The sequence below is a fragment of the Eretmochelys imbricata genome, chromosome 16 (genome assembly GCF_965152235.1).
Source record: "Eretmochelys imbricata isolate rEreImb1 chromosome 16, rEreImb1.hap1, whole genome shotgun sequence".
NCBI classification, from domain to species: domain Eukaryota; kingdom Metazoa; phylum Chordata; order Testudines; family Cheloniidae; genus Eretmochelys; species Eretmochelys imbricata.
Window position 1 is genome coordinate 3236648 of NC_135587.1, and position 20236 is coordinate 3256883.

Consider the following 20236-nt stretch of genomic DNA (forward strand, 5'->3'; position numbering starts at 1 on the left):
ACAAGCATGTTTAGTGAGCTATTTGGAAGTATGTACTGGGGGTCCTCAAGCCTGGAGCCCCCCACCCTGTGCAGAGCCATAATTACATCTCTGCCTCAGTTTGCCCTAATGGACTTTCAATAAGTCTAACGAGACTGAGGTATAGTGAGCAGTGTCCCTTCAGGGGTCTAGTTTATCTAACCCAAAGGCAAACCATTACCCAAATAGGCCTCCACCCAGTATCCTAACTGGAGCAGGAAGGGTCTGCGTTAACTTTAGTCCAATAATTCCACTTATGTCCAGGTCCCTGACTAGTGAGGCCCTCTTGATTCAGAGCCCTCCTCTGGAGTCAGGGCCATTTGTCAGCTGGGGAAGGGTCTTGATCCTCTTGGGTCAAGGGCCCCACAGAGGTCAAACCACAATGCCCCTTCCTCAGAGCAGCATATAAATCCTCTCAGCTGGGGAACCTACCACTACCTGGTGAAGTCCTTTCATGGCAACAAGGCTTCAGTGAGACTTGGCATTCATACCTCTTTGCTTTCAGAGCCTTTCACACAAGGACACTCTTCCTTGGTTCAGGTTGCCAACCCTCCAGGATTGTTGAGTCTCCAGGAATTCACAATTCATTGGTAATTAAAGATTACGTCAAGTGATGAAATCTCCAGGATCACGTCCAACCAAAATTGGCAACCCTAGTCATAGTTTCCTTTCCTGCTGTGCTTCCTCACCAGCCCCCACTCTTCTCAGAAGCCCTCCCCTTAGGAGTTTTCTCTTTCTGCATTCTGGGGACAGTTCGTCTCCCCAGAGCCTCTGTTCCCTAAGACAGACCGCCGGGGTAGATTCCTAGTCCGCTGCCCTGAGGAGTTCTTTCTCCAGGGGCTTCTTCTTGGCGTTTTCGCCTGCCTGAGCCCCCATAACCCTTTATAAGAACCAGCTGGTAATTAACTAGTGTCCTGCTGCTTGGGCACTCACTTATCCCAAGAGGGAGCTGGGCTGGACATTCACTTTAGCAGGGCCTATCACAGGTAGGCTGAGAGCCAGTGACAAGGTGGAACAATGATCTGCTTGGGAAGAGGCACCCAGTCTTACTGGGTTTGATGGGAAATGGCGTTCTTTGTGCAACGCCCAGAGCAGCCTCATACGCCAGGGTGGCTTTCCCATGTGGCACCTGTGCCTGCCTCTCTTCTCTCTCCCTTACACATGTATAAGCCAGGGTAAGAAGGGGCTGACCCCTGCCATATTAATCTTTTGTAACCCTGACCCAGGGCAGTATCTGGAGCCTGGCCCGAACACCCAGTCTGTAACCGACACCCCTGTGCGCCACACCCAGCCCCTCCTTGTTAGTGACAGCCAAAGGGCAAGAGTCTGCTTCCGCAGAGCTGCTGCAGCTGCCCCTGCATCCAGGCACTGCTGAATATGTCGTCTGGTGCTCACTGGACCAGGAGGAGACTCAGTCACTCCCATTCCCTCCGCCTTGCTCCAGCTGGCCCTGGAGTCTCCTGGCACTCTAGCCAATGCTTCCTGCCTCACCAACACCCTTCCAGCTTCCCCCTGCACCCCAAATCCAGTAGGCCAAGGCCCCTGCCCACACCGCTCCTCTCTCTGTCATATTTCCCAAGCCACCCCATCACCTCCAGCTCAGCTCCACAACCGCCCCTCCCCAAGCCCTGTAAACCAGCCTCTCCACCCCCTCCATTGCCGCCCCCCGGACACTCACTACAGACTAAGCTCCTCCCCACAAACCGTTTCGGCCATCCCCCCCAAACTGGGCTCTGCAGGGCGCAGCAGCACCCTCCTCAGGATGGACTTTGTTTGCACAGGGGGCCTTGCTGACCGGAAAGAGGTGGGGGGGAACACGGCAGGAAGAGCAGGAAGCCAGCACAGCTCACAGGCTTGAGATTTTACTGAAAAGTGTCACCAATTTGCCAACAAGCGGCACTTGTCCTTCAAACCCAACATTCCCACCCTCCCTGGGGAGGGGCTTCTCTCCCAGACCCTGCCTCCAGCAGCTAGTGGGGGCACTAGGCTGCAAGGCCACAAATGTCTCTAAACACGGGACTACATGTTGTCCAGGGGAAAGCCATGTGTGGCTCCTGACGGCAGCAGGGCCCCAGCCCGAGGAGCACCGGCCAGCTACAGCATAGTCTCATAGGTGGCAAAGAGCCTCTGATAGCACAGAGCCAGGCCTGTCCAGAGGATCACGGCCAGCATGAGGCAGGTGGTGAGCACGGCCGCTGCCCACAGGTCAGGCCGCTGCCCCTTCACTTGGTCGGGAGCCTCCAAAGGGATCGTGTTGGTGAGGTTCAACATGTAGCCCAGGCTCCAGCCCACATCCACAGCAGCCACCTGAGAGGAGAGAGTGGAAAGTTTTATGGACTGACAAAGGGCTGGCTCCTGGGCACTCAGTGCTGGGCGGGGAAGGAGGTGAATCGGAGCCTTCTTCAGTGATCTACAGCAATATAGAGTGAGCTTGTTCTTAGGTAGTCATTGTGCTGTTCAGCAGCCCCAGAACCCACCCCGGAACCCTCGCCTGGCTCCAGAACGCACTCCAGACCCCACACCCAGCCCTGGAACCCTCACCCGGCCCCGGAGCCCTTGCCCAGCCCCAGAACCCACCCCAGAGCCCTCACCCAGCCCTGGAACCCTCACCCAGCCCCAGAACGCAGCCCTGGAACCCTCACCCAGCCCCAGAGCCCACACCCAGCCCCAGAGCCCTTGCCTGGCCGCAGAACCCACCCCAGAACCCACACCCAGCCCCGGATCCCTCGTCCAGCCCCAGAACCTGCTCCAGAGCCCTCACCCAGCCCTGGAACCCTCACCCAGCCCTGGAACCCTCACCCAGCCCCAGAATCCGCCCAGAGCCCTCGTCCGGCCCTGAAACCCACCCCAGAGCCCTCATCCGGCCCCAGAACCCGCTCCAGAGCCCACACCCAGCCTTGGAACCCCTGCCCCTGGAGCTCTCGCCCAGCCCCAGAACCCACCCCAGAGCCCTCACCCAGCTCTGGAACCTGCCCCAGAGCTCTCACCCAGCCCCAGAACCCGCTCAGAGCCCTTGTCCGGCCCCAGAACCTGCTCCAGAGCCCACACCCAGCCCTGGAACCCTCACCCAGCCCCAGAACCCACCCAGAGCCCTTGTCTGGCCCTGGAACCCACCCCAGAGCCCTCACCCAGCTCTGGAACAGGCCCTGGAGCCCTCACCCAGCCCCAGAACCCACCCAGAGCCCTCGTCCGGCTCCAGAACCCACTCCAGAGCCCACACCCAGCTCTGGAACCTTCACCCGATCCCGGAGCCCTTGCCCAGCCCTGGAACCTGCTCTGGAGCCCTCAACTGGCCCTGGAACCCATCCCAGAGTCTTCACACAGCACCGGAACCCATGCCCAGCCACAGAACCTGCCCCCATCCTCCATTGCTGTGAAATTGTGCTCTAGAATTTAAATTTGCAACTTTAACAACTGAAGGGCATGTAGCCCCCGCAGTTGGGAGGAAAGTGAGAAGCGTGTAACTGATGTTGGCTGTGAGCCTGCAGACAGCCCAAGATGAAAGCAGAGAGCCATAACCTGCCTCATTCATCTCAAGGAATTGTTAATTCTGAAACTTAACAGCGGCAAGTTAAACATCAGCAGTTTCATCATGGAGTATTTCAAGAAGCATCCAGCTAATGAGTTTCTCCCACAGCACCAAACCCTGCCATGCCTTTCCAGTGTGCCGTGTGCCAAAACCTCCCACCCTGCCTGCCAGCTTCAAACGCAGTGCTGCTATGTGAGTGCAAAACTGGGGGGCTAGAGACAGCACCAAAGAAACTAAATGGAATCTCAGCAAACCCGGGGTGACAGGACTGGTTTATTGATCTTCAGATTTCATTCATATAGTCTCCATTGATCTGCCTTAGAACAGAACACAGGAATTGTCAGACTGGCTCAGAGCCAACATCCATATGGTCCAGTATCCTGTCTTTGGCAGTGGCCAGCATCAGATGTGTCAGGGGAAGGGACAAGAACCTGGCAGTCGGCAGTGATGGGATAATCTGTCCTGTCCTCCAGCACACACAAATCACATCCTAGTCTCTGATCTGCCCAGAATGCAGGGACTCTGCTGCAGTATTTAGGCCCACAGAGCTACAGAGGATACAGGGGCCTGGGTTAGACTGAGCTTGTCTAGCTTAGACCGAGCTTGTCTAGCTTAATCCACCTTCCAGCTCCATGGGAACCAGCTACTCCGACTGGAACGAAGGACAGTAACTACAGGGAGTGTGAGTGATTGCTGGACCCAGATTAGAAGGAAACTAGTCTGTAAAAGGAAGCTTACTGGAACGGGTGAGGATTTTATCTGTATTCAGTTTTATTAGACATAGACTTGCGTGCTTTATTTTATTTTGCTTGGTAATTCACTTTGTTCTGTCTTGGAACCACTTAAATCCTACTTTCTGCATTTAATAAAATCACTTTTTACTTATTAATTAACGCAGAGTATGTAAATGCTGGGGGGGTGGCAAACAGCCGTGCATATCTCTCTATCAGTGTTACAGAGGGCGAACAATTTATGAGTTTACCCTGTGTAAGCTTTATACAGGATAAAACAGATTTATTTGGGGTTTGGACCCCACTGGGAGTTGGGCATCTGAGTGTTAAAGGCAGGTTCTTTACTTACTTAACTTGCTTTCAGTTAAGTCTGCAGCTTTGGGGCACACGGTTCAGACCCTGGGTCTGTGCTGGAGCACACTGGCATGTCTGGCTTAGCAAGACACTGTGTTGGAGTCCTTAGCTGGCCGGGAAAGCATGGGAAGAAGTAGTCTTGGCACATCAGGTGGCAGCTCCCAGGGGTTTTCTGTGATCCAACCCGTCACACAGAGCACCTACCGTCTGCAGGGTTTATAATCCAGACTGCGGGGGTTGGAATCCTGCCACCTGACTGCCTCGCTTATCTTGTGTTTCAGGCTCACCTGCCACAGGCTGGATTTATGTGAGAGCCAGCGTAACGGAGAGACTGGCCTTTAGGGGCAGCTGCACCAGACTGCACAAATAGGCTCCCAGTGAAGGAAACAGACCTGCACTGGCTGCAGGAGAATTGGGGCGGGCAGGGCGACTCAAGTGGCCTTTTGGTTCCTAATTTGTTTGGCTATTGGGAGAGAGACACAGACAAAATGCAACTTTTTTCCAGACTGGCACAATTGTATACTTTGGATTATGTAATGTAGCTGAGCAGCCACTGGATGGCAGCAGTGATTCCAATGCTGAGATTCCAATGCCAAGAACCCCAGCAGGCTGTATTACCCCCATGGGAGGGAAGAAGGGGAAAGCTATTGCACGCTGGGCTGGGGGAAGCAGGGTAAAGACTACACAGACCCTTTATCTCCATCTCCCCTCATCTGGGCACTCATGGAGCAGATTTCCCTCGGGAGCCCACAGTGGTAAGGCAGACCCACTCAGGGGGGCAACGGACCCTGCCAGATAGACGTCCTACCTGCCGGTGGAACTGGATTTTGCTCCATGTCTGGTTGTCAAACTTGTAGCCTTGCAGCAGGAGGGTGAGAATGTAGGTGCTGGCAGCGCAGTAATCCTGCAGGCGGGTCTTGTTCATGCCAGGACACACCATTTTCAACTAGGGACACGAGGGGCGGGGAAGGAGGTCAGTGCAAATCTGCTATTCCCAGTTAGCCCATTGGTAGCTTTACTCTCGCGAGTCACAAGTCAGAGAGGCCCCCTCGCCCCACCACCACCCCTCCCCCCACAGACCTGCTATTTCAGCTCCAAGCCAGGCACGTGGCAGAGGCACCCACCTTGCTTTACTCCAGTTGCTACCAACCTGGACCAGATCCATGCTGGAGACCTCAAGACGGCAGCAAGGGCTCTATGCCCCGTCCCTGAACCCAAGGCATGCAGCCCTCTCACTGCTTTACCCTGCACTCACTCACTGGAAGCATGCTCTGCTCTGCCACTGGGATAACTGGGACCCTCCGGACTTCGGGCCCAGCAAAGTCTCCATCCTGAGAGGGCAGGGTGAAGAATCTGTCACCCAGGTTTTGCATGAGAAGGAGCAGCAGCCCAGACGGGTTCTCCAGGGGAGGTCCCTCCTACAGCACGCTTATCCTCGCTGCTTCCAGTCACCAAAAGAATGCCTCTGCTGCAGGAGCTCTGATCCCTTCAGAACACAGAGGGGCCTCCCCTCCCATTCCCGCTGCCACAGCTTCCCTGTGGCATGGCCCTGGGTCACTCACACAAGTAACTAGGCTCACAGGATGGAGCCAAGATGGAAAGTGACTCCTTTTACTAAGCCAGCACAGCCACTGCTGGCTCCAGCTCTGTGGCCTTGGGCTGTTTGTTTCCTCTCCCTGCTATAGACAGGGCTTTGCAATTCCCTCTCCCCTGGCTCTCTGCAGCTCCCACTGCTCCGTCCTTCCTCTCAGTTTGCTGCCCACCCATCAGCAAATCTGATCATGGCTGAATTTAACCCTCAGCCAGATACTGCACAAGGCACTGAGAGGAGCAGAGGTTTAAACCTCTGGGAACCTAGCAAGATGCGTCACCGTTTGGAGACAGATAAATAATTCAGCACCGCAGCAGGGGCCGTTACACACACCTTCGGGAAATGCTCTGCAGACCACTGATGTGCAACGAGCCAGTTGACCTTCATAAAACCCGGGGGGAAGAAGTCCCAGCATAATTTAGAATCCAGAAGCTACCGATTTGTCCCCCATCTTTCTGCCCAAGCCAAGGTTCCCCGCCCTACAGAAGATCCCAAGGGAAGGAGAATCCCAGCCTGTTAATGGTACCCTTGTGTTCTCTAGTTTCCCTGTGCATCTAGATTCAGGCATTACATGACAGCACTGGTGGCTGCTAACTGGGGGTCTCACCTCCTTCCAGTCCTTTGCACAGAATTGCTCGATGGTGGCACTAACGTCACTCAGGGGCTGCCCGCTGGTCAGGTTCAGAAAGTGGAAGACGGAATAAAACCCGGAAAAGGCCTTAAAACAACAAGCAAAGCAGGTTAGCCAAACAGCCAGCCCTCAGCGACATGCTCTCCACAGGCCAAGAGCCTCAGCCACTCCGACTCTTCACTGCAGTCTCCATAAACCAGCTTCCATCTCAAAGGAGACAGCCCCAGAAAGGAGGCAGGGTATGGGGCGGATTCTCTCACCCTCCTTTGGACATGAAATTAGTGCCAGTGAACGGTGCCTGATGCAGAGCAATGGGCTTGGAGGCTCTCCATCCACAGCTGGGATAGAACTAGCTATGGATCTGAACACACGCACTGAGCCACTGCCCATGGCTGGAAGCATGACTTTCCAGGGCACCTGCTCGTAGGGCAGTATTATCACCAAGGCCTATCTATGATTCTATGATTCTATGGGGCAGAGAGGAGAGCCCAAGCTTCCTAGTGTCTCGTGAGTTCAAAGAACTGAGCCCAGGGAACCCCTCTAGTTCTCCCAGCACACAGAGCTGTAGATAAGATCTAAATAACAAGGGTTACATTCATGAGATGCAGCTTGCACCAGACAGAGGCAGCACTGGAATATAGTCTGATGGGTGTATGGATGGGCAAGAGGAGAAATGGGCATATGTCAGTCCAACACCTCCATAGTCTCTGCACTGGCCTGGGAGAAAGGGGAGTTCAGGAAAGCATGACTGTCCCTGAGAGACAGCACGGACTGAGGCATCAAGCCGCCCGAGTTCCTGGGCACAGACATTCGGGAACATGCACTAGCTTCTCCCTAGGTACGACATGCAGGCTGGGGAGGTTTGGGACTGGCGTGGAGCCCATCTTTCCCTGCTGACCACAGCATTCACGCTGCGGGGAAAGAGGGGTACCGTCCCCCATCTCTTTGGTGGAAGCCCCACCAGCATCTGGGAGTCTGTCTCCAGAAAAAAAGGGGCACTGGGTTAGGAGCAGGGTGCTGTAGCTCAGAACTGGTCCACGTGACCTGCCTATTCACATACCCCCCGCACGTCTGCATGGTGCCCACACTGCAGAGCTGGGAGCCACTTCCTTTCCTAAGGCCTTGTCTGGGTGGGAACACTGTGCGGATTTAAATGGAGCAAGGCCCACAGACGCTCTGATCGCAGTCTGAGAGACGTGTGTTTTGGTTTCGCTTTCACCAATTCCTAATCAGCATAGGCTAAACCGAAAAATAACCGGGTCTGAACCCCGGGGCGTCTGCCCTGCAGTCTGAGGAGTGACTGAGGCTCAGGCAGACTTACCTGCACTAGCTTCGCCCACACTGGCATGGCTGACACGAGCGGTGTCGACACCGCAGCGGGGTCCAGCGCAAGCTAGCCGGGCAAACCTCGGTCCCTGGTGCACTCGTGACACCCGTGTCACCACATCACACTGCTCTTCGTAGTTGCTCTAACCCGGGTAAAACTAGCACAGGTATGGCATTGCAATGGGACATGCTCTAAGAACCCGCACAGGTCTGGGCACTGCTTTACCCACGCCGGGTTAGACTAAGTTGAACCTTTGCACTTGCCCATGTAGACAACACGTCCACTTCACTGTCCCCTGTGTACAGACAGAGTTCAAAATGAGAACTCTCCCCACGCCCTGCCCCACGTGCCCCCAGTACAGCTATCACCAAGATGCCACACTCTGGAAGGAAATGTCAAGAGAGACATAACAGCAGCTTGTTCTGTGCTCCGGGCTGGTCCTGGCTTTCAGACATTCGCTCGCATTAGTACCAATGGGAATTTCCCCCCACAGCACCCCCTCAGAACCCAGCTCCCACCAGTGCGGTAGCCAGCGAGAAGAGAAGGAAAGGCTCCCTTACAAAGAACTGCCCATGCCCCGGCGGCTGGTAGACCCCGTTGAAGCCGCACGTCCTGTTGGCCCCACACGCTGTGAAGTTGAAGAGTTTCTGGATGGCACTCCTGCACTCCGCTGGGGCTCCTGTCCCCCGCACCGTGAGGATCTGGCTGGGGTCATGTGCAACTGGTGCCGGGACGCAGGGACTGTCATACAGGGCAGCGGCAGTGACGTTCTCCTCGTATCCCTTGGGGTAGCACGGGTGGGAGATCTGCTGAGAGGTGAGGTTCTCCTAGAGAGAGGGGAACCCATTAGCAGCGCTCAGGCTTGGGATAGCAGCCAAACCCCCATCCCCGCCACTTCACACACACACGCCAGCCCTAGCAGTCTGGAACGTCCCACAGTGAAGAAAGCAGAGGGCAGCCCCAAGATGCTGCCCGTCCCTATGCACACTGGATTTTCTCCTGAATCCTGCGAAGGAGCCTGCTAATCTCTCAGGGGGGAACATTCCCTTCCACTCTGGGCCCATTCAGAGCTGTGATCTCCTTTCCCTCAAGAGCAGCTACCCAGCTGCAGGAATTAAACTGCTGGATGGGGAGGGGAAAAAAATCAAGAAGGGTCTGACTAGCCCCACCTGCTCTGCTCCTGCAGGCTGACAGCCCCTGTGTACACTCAGCAGAACAAGGGCTGGATTGGGACCAACCCCTCAGCACCAGTGCTCTGCATTCCTCCCGTTATGCACCCACTGGCTCACAGTCCTGCACCCCACCAGCCTCACTCCTTCGGGAGACATTCATTCCCAGGTAACAAAAGATCAAGACGGGATTCATATTATACTCTATGGGCAACCACTTAGATTCAGGACCATCCAGAGTCTTCTCAACAGAGATCCTAAGGCAGTGAGGGCGCTAGTTTTGCCATGGATCCTCCTGTGGTTTGCATGTGGCAGATGAATGGACAATCTCACGCTGGGTTTCTCATTCCTGTCAGGTCACCTTGTGCTAGATCAGCTTGTTTTAAAGGGGAGAACACAGGTGGATAAGAGCCAAAAGCCAAGGGCAGGCACTGATTCGTCTTTACAGAAACACTGCACGCTCGGACACTTTGCCCAGCATTTCCCATTGTTTCCCCCAACTTGTACCAGGAACTGGAGCCAGCAAGCCAGGGGACAGCTTGTGGGCTGGCTTCCCCATCAGCAGCAGAATTTCAGCGTCAGCTCAGCGGGCCACGTCTCACACAGATTCTGCCACCCCTTCCCGAAAGCGAGAGCTCGTTGGCAGCCTCTCCCTGTTTAGGTTGCTAACCCTGTCCCTGCAGGAATCTCCTGCCAGACCTTTTGCCTGCCTGGTGCCAAGAGCCCCTGCTCGGTCCCTCCTTGACACCGCTGTCTGTCCCAGCTGAGCAGGCTCCCTCTTCTAGAAAACGTTGCCTCCAAGCTGTCACGTGAGCTGAGGTCAGCTGTCTCAGGCGCAGAGCCAATGCCTTGACAGAGGGCCCTGGGTCGCATGCATGTGCCCCAGCACCAGTGCCCTGTTACAGAACCCGCTGATAGACTGGAAGGGCATCTAGTCTCCCTGCGACTCGCCCCGGCGCAGGGCCATGCAGAGCCTGCTATGCTGCTGGTATTCCCGGAGCGGGGTAAAGCTCTGTGCTGCACACACACCCCTGCCTACAGCCAGGGGAGTTAAGTGCCAAGAGAACTCGAGCTCTGATCCCACCCAGGCCACAGACTCCTCCTGGAGCGTAGGACGAGCCTCTTACGGCAGCTACTCGCACATAGCCACTATGTTTGGTGCCCAACCGGAGACACCTCAAGCCAGCTTTTCAGAGGTGCTTGGCAAGCCCAGTTCTAGTCAATGGGAGCTGCAGGTGCCACTTGGCTCTGAAAACCAGGCCAGAGGCACCTCCGGTGGGTACCCCACATCCGAGGTAATATTTTAGGGTGTTGCCCTCTCTCTGCCTGTTTCCCTCCCGCAGCACAGGGTTAACACCTCCCGCAGCACAGGGTTAACACCTCCCGCACAGGGAGCAAAGGGGTAAGTAGTTGACGGGTGTGGGTCTCGTTAGATGAAGTGCCAAGTTATTACTAGCTTTGCCTTTTGCTGCACTGTACAGCCAAAGGTGCAGTAGCTCCACAGGGCCAAGTGCACATCCCTGTACACGTGTGCTACCAAACACAGTGAGCCCCAGGCCTGGGGAAGAGGGAATGAGCAGGTTAAGGACAATACCGCTCTGAGGGACGCAATCAACTTCTTCAAGGCTTGGTTTTCTCCATAGCAGAGGTAGCTGTGAGTATAAAGCGAGTAGCTGCTCCCATACAGCCAGAAGAGGACTTCGGTGCTGTTGTCCTCAATGGCATGACCAGGGTGAAAGGTTATCTGAGTCGAGGCTCCTCCAAGGTCCAGTGCTCCCACAACCGCAGCTGCCTCAGGGTGTATCCACGTCCCTGTGAAGGAGAACTGCCCCGCCACAAGGAATCAGTTCACCACTGGTGCCTGGAGCTAAGAACAGCGTCACTGCGGGGCCAGGGGACAGAGTGCCCATCTCCATAGGAAAGCAGGCTGAGCGAGGAAGCATGTCTGTTAATCAGTGTCCATGACTCCTGCACTGAGATGTGGGGCCTAGGAGATCAGCTGCCTCTCAAGGGGTGTCTTTTCCTCCGCTTATCTAGATATTGGTCTCATCCAAAAGCTGAGGCCTGGCATGGGTCAGGGTCTCCCCGAATCCCTCCCGCCATGGACGTGCTGCTGCCTGAAGCTGAAACAGGGAGACACCAGCACCTTCCTAGGTAAAGAAACACCAGCTCCTCTTGTGAGCGGTTTGGTCCTATGTCAGGGGTGTCAGGGACTCAAAATCCAGCTTCCAGAGCCCTGGATTCCCATGTGGTGTGGAAATTCCCAGCTGGAGCCAAGCTGGGACAACCCAGAGAAGGGAGCACGTCTGGAATATGAGCTGGGCTGAGAAGACCTGCCATTCTGGCTCCTCATCTGACCCGTTTTCCCTAGAGAAGGAGCAGCCCAGCCAGCTAAGGTCACTCCCCAGCTCTCCACCCTCTGCCCAGGCACTGACCTTGACGAGTGTCTCCAGCAGGTAGTTGATTGTGATCCAGCCAAAAGATCCTTCCTCATTCCCAGTGAGGATCCGAGCACCACGGAAATCTACAGGGTACTGCTGGATGGTCTTGGAGACCTCTGCAAAGACCAGGTCGGCTTTTGTGCTGTTCTGCTCCCTGAAAATGGGGAGGGGAGAGATTCCACTGGGCTCCTGATGGATACGATGCGGCATGCACAGGGACTGCCTAATCTAATCCCTTCCCAGAGGGGTAATAAACCTAAACATGAGCACCTTCCCTGGAGGTGCCTAAGTGGGTGAGAAAAGGGCCCTCTGCTCCTGACACTCCATCAAGTCAGTCAGTAACAGAACAGGAATGAAGTTAATGCTTAATTACAAGTTTCTGGTACTTACATGAAAATTTCAACTGCATCTCCTCACACTGCCACGGCACCCTGATGTTAAGAGCCTTACCTAGACTGACTTGTCCTGCAGGAGCCCCCCTGGGAGTTTAGCAATGCACACGCTCACCACTGACATGCAGCCTACTCTGGAGTGGAGGGAAGGCAGTAGGTGGACAAGCTGCACAAGTGTGACAGAGGCACATGGAAAATGTTACCACGTGTGCAGAGCATGGATTTGAAGTCTGTCCCCAAAGACTCCCCCCAGCGAACGGCAGGTGACTGAAATGGTTAACCTGGGAGGGGCAAGGGCCAGGTCAGCCCTGCAGGATTTGAGCTTATGGTGAACCAGAGGCTTCACCACCAAGCCATGGCTGCCTCATCATTTCAGCCCCGCAAGAGGCCAGTGCTGCGGTCACAAGAGAACAGGCCTCTGTGTGGTGGAGAACCGGCTTTTCCCTGTGCGGAGCTGCCCTCCTCACAGTCAATCCTGGTACCTCAGCAGCCGCATGCCTGCAGTAGCACCGAGGTAGGTGGGCGTTTCTCTCTGTTGCTCCACAGGGATGATCGTCATGGCCTTGTCCAGACAGGCCCTCAGGCTGGCTCCAGCCCGAGTGGGGTTGTCAGCATAACTGGAGATCCCAGGTCCTGGAACGAAGCATCCCAGTGAGAACCTGAGCTCAGCCGGGTCCCTGAGACAGGGACTGGCAACGCTGCTGGCACCTGGGGCTGGAGAACCCAGAGTGAGGGTCAGTTGTTTGCTGGCGTCAGCATGCAGGGAAGAGGAGCTGGTAAACGACTGCTATTGCTCGGCCCTAATGCAGGGCAACCACCAGAGCCATAGACCTGCTGCTGGCTCCCTGGGAGCGGTTCAGTCTTAAATGGACCATGTCAGGTTACTTAAATATTAACTCACTAGAACGCACTAGGCCCAGCTGCAGGGATGCCCTATGGTTCAGCATGGTCATTCTGAGCCAGAACCATGGCGCTGGTGATCTGCAGCTGGGATGGGATGTTCCATGCACCATCTGCTCATGACACCTGCCTTTGCGCTCAGCTGTTGGGCAATGTCAGAATCCGGATCATATGTGGCCAGGTTTAGTGCTAGTGGCGGGCGGTTAATAAATCCCTTCACTGCAGCACAGAGAAAGATGCAAGTCTCCCAGAAGTTCACACTTCTCTTGGGACTATGCCTGACATTTGGAAGTCATCTCCAGGGTGAAAAGCATACCCAGAGACATTCCCAGGCTGCAGATACAGTCCCAATGCCAAGCAGCTAGAGCAGCACCAGGCGCCAGTGCCCCACACCAGTGATTCCCTGTAGCGCAGTTCTGGCCTTCCCTTGGAATTCCCTCCTCCCAGCTGCAGGCCTTGCCCAAGGCAAAGACACCTGCCGCGGGCCATGCAGTTTGGAGGCTTCACCATTATCCATCCATGAATGGGCAATCCCTTTCTGCCTCCTTTGAGCACTTGCATCCCCCCGTCCCCCGCCCCCACCTGCAAGCTGCATCCTCTCTGCACTGACAGACCCACAGCCCTCAAGGCTGGGCTGTGCAGCTGGCTTCTGCTGTTTGGGATCTGGCTTGGAGGGGCAGGGTGAAAGGACAGTGGAGAAGGAAGCTCCCAAGTACGCCCAAGCCTGCTAGAAGTGATACGGCTGGAGCCTTGCCCAGGGCCTCTGGTCACCTAGGGCCTGCTGTTGTCCATCCTCTTTCCCAGCTTTCTCCCCCTTGCTCGTGCTGTCTCGCTCACGCAGCAGCTGCTGGGGAAATCGCTCCCAAGGACGAGGCTGCAGAGCCAGCCTTATGGAGCATGGATGGTGTTTCACAGGCACAAACCCCAGTCACACCCCAAAGCCAGATCCTGGCCCACACCAAGGTCCCAGAGCACCATGTTCCCAACCTTCTGTCCCGACCCGGGGGAGTTCATGGTCCCAGGAAGGAGCAGACCAGGCTGGGTAACAGAAAACCAACCCAAATCTCACGCTGACCCACAGAGACTATAAAGATTCCTCCTGTCCCAGGTATTTGTCATGGTCTTCCATGCCTCTGTGTGTCCTGGCTGTGAGCAGGACTTGGGGGAGGTACCAGAGCAGGGGTGTCATTTCAGAAAAATTCAATCTTGTCAGCCCAGAGAACATTATCTGTATATCCTGCAGCCTCAGGGTGTGCAGGAAGTGGAGCATACAGACCTAGGAAAAGCCTGTGGAGGCCAACCAAGGTCGGGGGGGAACTGCCCTCCTTGCCCCATAGCAAATGACACTCCTGCAGTAGACCACTGTGGGAGAGGCTGCTCCTGCCTGTCAGCTGGGCCATAGGACACCCATGCGTCTGGTGTCTGCCCGTCACCACGACACAGAGCTTGAATGTAGGCAAAGATAGGGGTGTCCACGCCTGGGGATGTCTCATTCCCCCAGGCTCACTGCATTTTACAGTACAGCTGGGTGTCACCCCTGCTTTCCGGATAGCAGTCTAGGGACAGGGGAGGGTCACACTCACTTCTCCCATTTTGGATTTGCAGGTCTTTCCATGGCACAGAGGTGTGGTGAACAGTTCAGCCTCCACCTTTGCTCCCCAGGGCCCACTGCACTATATTGCAGGTAGCTAAAGAAGCAAAGTCCACCTATAATAAATGCGCTTGTCCCGCACCTATAATGTCAGTGGCCAAACTCACACCTGGTGCAACTCCACTGACTTCTGTGGAATCCCACCAGGGATGAATGGGGCCCAGTTGCTCTCCCTGAAGCATAGAGATCCAGGCAGAAGGAGGTGGTGTTAGGCATGAGGGCTAATCCAAGAGCATGGCAGTAAATAGCACAGCAACCTTTGCCCCTGCCAGAAGCATTTCACACACATTTCTCGGCACACAGACACAGCCAAGGGGAGGGCATAAGGGTGAGAGAGAGAAACGTTTGACTGACCTTGCACGATGCAGGCTTCAGCCTGGCTGACAATGCCAGTGCCGTTCTCCTTATCCGCTGGCCACTGGTAGATGTAGAGAGCCGTGTGCGAGGAGCCGGCGTCAAACACCATCCCGTACTGAAGGGGGAACCGGGAGGGAAGATGACATCACAGAGCGCTCACTGCTGCACAAGGGCTGCTGTATGTGTTCTCAGCTCTTGCGTATAAAGAATTGCACTTTCAGGCTTGACCTTCCAGCCCAGCTTTAACCAGGCCTTTGTTTCTATCCCTTGGGTTTTGCAGTTAGATAAAGTTAGAGGTGGAAAGGGAAGTGAGGTGTGAAACAGCAAGCCTCACACCCCTGTAGTGACATTCACAGAGCTCTCATGATTTGGAGACACACGTGGAATAGCTCAAGCCTGGGGCCTGTTCACGGCTATTGGAGGCTGGGAAATCAGGAAGTGGTCGTTTTGCAACAGTCTTAGAAAAGCAAGAATGAAAGAGACAACAGGGAAGGAACATGAAACTCTGGGAAGAAGGACAGAGGAGAGGAAACATACAAGATGCTCATAAGATCTGAAAAGAGAAAGTAGAAATAAAGGTCAAGAGAAACTAGTTTAGTTACACAGCAGAACCACTAATAAACAGAATGACACACAGCAGGTCTGCGGGCATGGAAAAGGTGTGACATTATTTCTAACAGGCTATCAAACCCACACAGCTAGCTAGTCTTTGTATGAGTCATTGAAGGCAAGGTACTCTAGCAACTGCACCTACCTTGGTTCTTGCAGGCAGATAAACATCCTTCACTTGAACAAGGATGAGGATGAGGGTAGCTATTCCTGAAGCTGCAGCCACTGCAAGAAGACACCTGATATCCCGCCCTAACAGGTGCTTTAACATTGCTGCGCCAATCTGTGAGCAAAGCAAAAGCTGTGTCAAGACAAACACACCCCATCTTCCTGATTTCCAGCCAGTTCCTGGGTTTACTCTTAGAGAGAGTTCGGTACAAGGGTGGTGGGTGGCTAACGTGTTCCATTGAGCCTGTCACTGCTGCAGTGAGTCTGTTTCCAGCCTCACAAGCATACATTATTTGAGCAATTGTACATCCAGATGGTACAGCAAACGAGATGACCCTGGTGGTGGGTTTGGTGCAGGGAGGAGCAGAGGAGGCTCAGAGAGGAAAAAGCTCCCATAAGACCAAATAATAACATAATATGCAGGCCTGGCCCAGCCCAGCAAGGCTGAACTGCTGGTGATGGCTACTTCTGCTCCATGCCACCCCATGCAGAGCACAGTTCAAGTTGCCGTAGGCCCTTGGCATAACTACTTGAGCAGAACAGCCAATCACAATGCCACCCCATTGTCCAACTCCATCATCTCTGACCCATGGCTGGTTCTGCTCTCCTAGTTAGCAGACAGTCTCATCCAGACTGTAACCCAAAGTCAAAGTGCAAGATCCTGCACCATTTCTAGATTCATTTTCCATTCCTTGCCCCTCCACACATTCGCCTCCCCTTTCTAGACTAGCAGAGCTGTTTGGGTCGGTGGGAGACAGGGCACACACTTCGGATCTAGGGCTATGGGATGGGGAAGGGTTTGATTTTTGTGTAAAATATATTTAATACAGAAAAATAAAGAGGCTTGGGAGTGTAATGACATGCATGCAAAGAAAGCATTTTACATCATTCATACCTTAAGACACATACAAGCAGTGCGGAGAGAAGGACCCTCATTTTACAAATGGATTCAGAGGCTAAACATTCCAGGCCTCAGAGGGAATAGGTGAACCTGGGAGTTCCTGGCGCTTAGTTCTGTGCTCACGTCAAAGGGTTTTCACATTAAGGGATACCAGGTGTTGTTTGGGTGGGTGAGACCAGCAAGCTCAGCTGTGCCGTATGGCACTGTGTCAAGCCAGTTAGTCGCTGTGAATAAGTCAGTGTACAGGTTACTCCTGGGGAAATTCTGCGCTACTGTAGCACAGCAGAAAAATCCCCCCGCCCCCAGCAGAATCCCTTTGCTTCGTTGCAGAAAATGGTTTCTGTGGGAAAGCAAAGAGAAGCTGCACCAGTGTTCAGTCACCCCTCCAGGCAGCTCTGCAGCTCACATGCAGCTGTTCAGGCAGCCAGGGGGAGACGTAAATCACTGGCAGGAGGAGGGTCTGGGGATGCCCCAGCTACCCAGGGACGAGGGGGTTGGGGGGAGGAGGAGAGGATGGAGACAGAGTTCCCCCCTCCCACTTCCCTGCACGGAGCAGATGGGGCTGGGTCAGATCAAGCCCCAGAAACTTCCCCTGGCTGCAGGAAGCTCTGCACCATGGGGGCAGGAAACAAAACCAACCTGGCCACATAATATGGCAGCTCCAGATGTTGGCACCCCAGGGCAACCTCCCTGGTCCCCCACCACAAGGCCAGGCCTTACTGGGAATGGCAGCTCTCAGTGACGTTTGTCTGAGCCTGGTCCGGGTGTGAAGCATGTTTGGCATCTCCAAATCCACCTACCAAAACTGACCCCCCCCCCCCCCCCCCAGCGGGCAGCCAGAGACAGGGCAGGCACGGGCAGCGATTCTCCACATGCTGCTCTCCCTCCCCCACCCTGCTCGCCTCCCCAGGAGGAAACGAGATGCTGTGCAGGGAACCTAACGGGGAGCTGAGAAACCAGCTATAAGGGAGCCAGGCGAGAGCAGGCGAAGGGCAGGTTCTTCTCGGGATGCCTAGAGCTGGCTAACCCTGGCGTGAGCTGGGCATCGACAGGCCTTGGGGTGCCCCACGGGCTGTATTTACTGTGCTGCAACCAAAGTACAACAACCGCCCTCCTCCGCCATGCGCTCTGGACCCCCACTGGCACGAGAGGAGACAGAGGCTGGACATTAGATGAGAGGCAGGAACAAGCCTGCCGACGTGGTGAGAATGCGGCACCGTACGGATATGCTGCAGGAAACAGGCAGTCGCTTCCCCCAGTTCACATTACATCGTTTTTCTTCTCTCCATAACCCGAGCAAAGCCCAGGAAAGGTAACGCCTCAGCTTGCTAATGATGCCCCCCCGTGACAGTGCAGGGAGTGCAGAGGGGAGCCTGCTCTCTGGTCACTGAGAGGCGAATTAGTGCCCCAGAAGAAACTGACTGGGGTAATGATCCAGCCAGGCTGCTGGGCTGGGAGGGTAAGAACGCAACTGGCCCCATCAGCCCTCCGCTGATAGAAGAGGCCCAGGAAGGAAGGATGTGCAGGGGAGAGAAGGAGGAACAGGGCTAAGCCTCCCGATGCAGAGGCCTCGGTAGGGAGATCTCTGTTCCCGTCACATCCTGCTGAGAGGGCCTAAAGCTCTGCCGAGTGTAAACAGGCAGGAGCCTGGCGGACTGTGGTGATATTGGTGAAGGGGAATCGAAATAAAGTTTCACTGAGCACACACCTGGTGGAGTCCATGTGGTTTCTGCAGGGAAGAGGATGGGGCAGATACAGGTTCCCGTCAGACCCCCAAAACCTCTAAAATGGTGAATTATAGGAACAGCCCTGGACTGGTCCCAGGGAGATAGATGAGATGATCTAACAGAGATCCAGGCTTGAATTTTAAATTTAATATAGGCTAGGTTAAAAGGTGGCAAATTCAAAACAGGTAGAAGTAAATACTATTTCACACAGTGTACAGCTATACTGTGGAACTCCCTGCCACAAGAGGTCAACAAGGCCCGTTTCCTCAGATTGTAAGCTCCCTGGGGCGGAGGCTGCCTCCTTGTACAGTACCTGGCACACTGGGGGTCCTCCTAGGTCCTACCACAATACACACAACAACAACAACAACGCAAGATTCAACAGGGGATTGGGCATTAACGTGGATAACAAAATCTTCACGTTCCCAGAGGGATGACTGACAACACTCTGGCAGGGGTAGTTCAGCGTCTGCCTCCAGCTCTGAGCCAGTGCCCTGGAGACTAATGTGGGGGCGATTATCCCACGGCGGGGTTCCTGCCCCCCTCGGGAGCCGCGGGGGCTGTGACTGTGTAGCCAGGACACCAGACGAGATGGCCCCCGGGGCGGATCCGGTCCGGCACTTCCGTGAGCTTTTCAGAGGAGCCGGAGGGAGCCACGTGCCCAACCCTCGCCGCATTTCAGTGAACTTCCCCGGGCTCCTCCAGCCCCGCGGCATCCCGCTGGGGAGCTCGGGGCCCGGGGCCCAGGAACGACTCACCCCGCCCCGCCCCGCGCAGCGACCAGGCTCCAGAGGAGACGCCGAGCAGCCGGGGTCACTGGTTCCCCGCCGCGCCGGATTCCCGGACGGCGGCCGCCCGCCGCGGAGCTACCGCCCGGCCGCCCTCCCGCGCAGGCGGCCCGCCGCGCCGACCCGCTTCGCTCTCATGCCCCGGGGCGAGCGCTGCCCGCGGCCCGCTCGGCGGCTTCTGGCTCCGCAGCAGCGAAACGAAAGCAAAAGGCGCCGCCAAGGCCCGCCCCGCCGGGCTTCCAGCCTCCCGCCCGGCCCGGGCTCTTGCCGCGGGCTCTGAGACTCAGCGCCAGGGCGTTTCTTGGCGCTGCCAAGTTCTCTGCTGTTTCCCCTTCCCACTCTTTCTTCACCATTGCCCCACTGTAGAGGCCCTCTCAATGCCAAAGAGAGGCGCGAGGTCTGGGCTCAATGGGGACAAATTGTCCCCGGGACAGAGGCGGAGAAATTCCTGCTGCGGGCGCCCCGGCCGTGTCCACACTGGAAAGCTGGGCCAGGCTCGCTCGCGGCACAGCTGTCAAACCTGCTCCCGCAGGTGCCGCTTACGGGGCACGACGGTCTTGTTGCGGGCGCAGCTGATTTCATTGGGCGCCGGGGCTGGGCTGTACCAGCAAAAGTGCTTTTTGGTGGCCCAGCTGTGGCTTTTGCTGGCAGAGCTACACTGGCAGAATCATCCTCATCCTCACAGCCCTGGCCAACACAGCTATGCCAGCAAAAGACTAGGCCTGACCTGAGCCACAGCCCTTCCTGAGGGGGAACAGGAACCTGCCAAAGGCAGAGTCAGACAAGACTTTTGTCAAATCCAGCTAAAACCGCAGCAGGGCGAGAGGCAGCGGCCAGAGGTGTGTGATACTGGGAACATCCCTTCCCTTCTCCAGACCTATGTTTGCCTTCCCATCGCGGGTCTGTCTTGTCTACCCAGGGCAGGGACCGTTTCTTACATACAGGCAAAGGC

At 55.6% G+C, this 20236-nt stretch overlaps 1 protein-coding gene across 3 annotated transcripts; it reads right to left on the bottom strand.

The window, feature by feature from the left end:
• Positions 1 to 1867: 1867 nt before the first annotated feature.
• Positions 1868 to 19455, bottom strand: LOC144275999 (ectonucleoside triphosphate diphosphohydrolase 8-like). 3 transcript variants are annotated; one of them, XM_077835796.1, is made up of 10 exons: positions 19255 to 19455; positions 15846 to 15983; positions 15089 to 15206; positions 12666 to 12816; positions 11786 to 11945; positions 10945 to 11175; positions 8742 to 9008; positions 6831 to 6941; positions 5441 to 5578; positions 1868 to 2325 (listed from the first exon to the last, which is right to left on the bottom strand). In XM_077835796.1, exons 2-10 carry the CDS (start codon positions 15969 to 15971, stop codon positions 2113 to 2115), a joined length of 1515 nt encoding a protein of 504 aa, XP_077691922.1. In that variant the 5' UTR covers positions 15972 to 15983; positions 19255 to 19455; the 3' UTR covers positions 1868 to 2112. The 3 variants fall into 3 exon arrangements, with proteins under 3 accessions (XP_077691922.1, XP_077691921.1, XP_077691920.1); XM_077835795.1 differs by having other exon boundaries at positions 19260 to 19454; XM_077835794.1 differs by lacking the exon at positions 19255 to 19455 and adding an exon at positions 16764 to 16790.
• Positions 19456 to 20236: the final 781 nt, after the last annotated feature.

Excerpts from the sequence above, each read along its gene's own strand:
- LOC144275999 (XM_077835794.1), bottom strand. Across the intron at positions 6,942-8,741 it reads CGGGGCATGGGCAGTTCTTT|GCCTTTTCCGGGTTTTATTC; the intron begins GTAAGGGAGCCT and ends TGTTGTTTTAAG. Across the intron at positions 5,579-6,830 it reads GTGCAAAGGACTGGAAGGAG|TTGAAAATGGTGTGTCCTGG; the intron begins GTGAGACCCCCA and ends TCGTGTCCCTAG.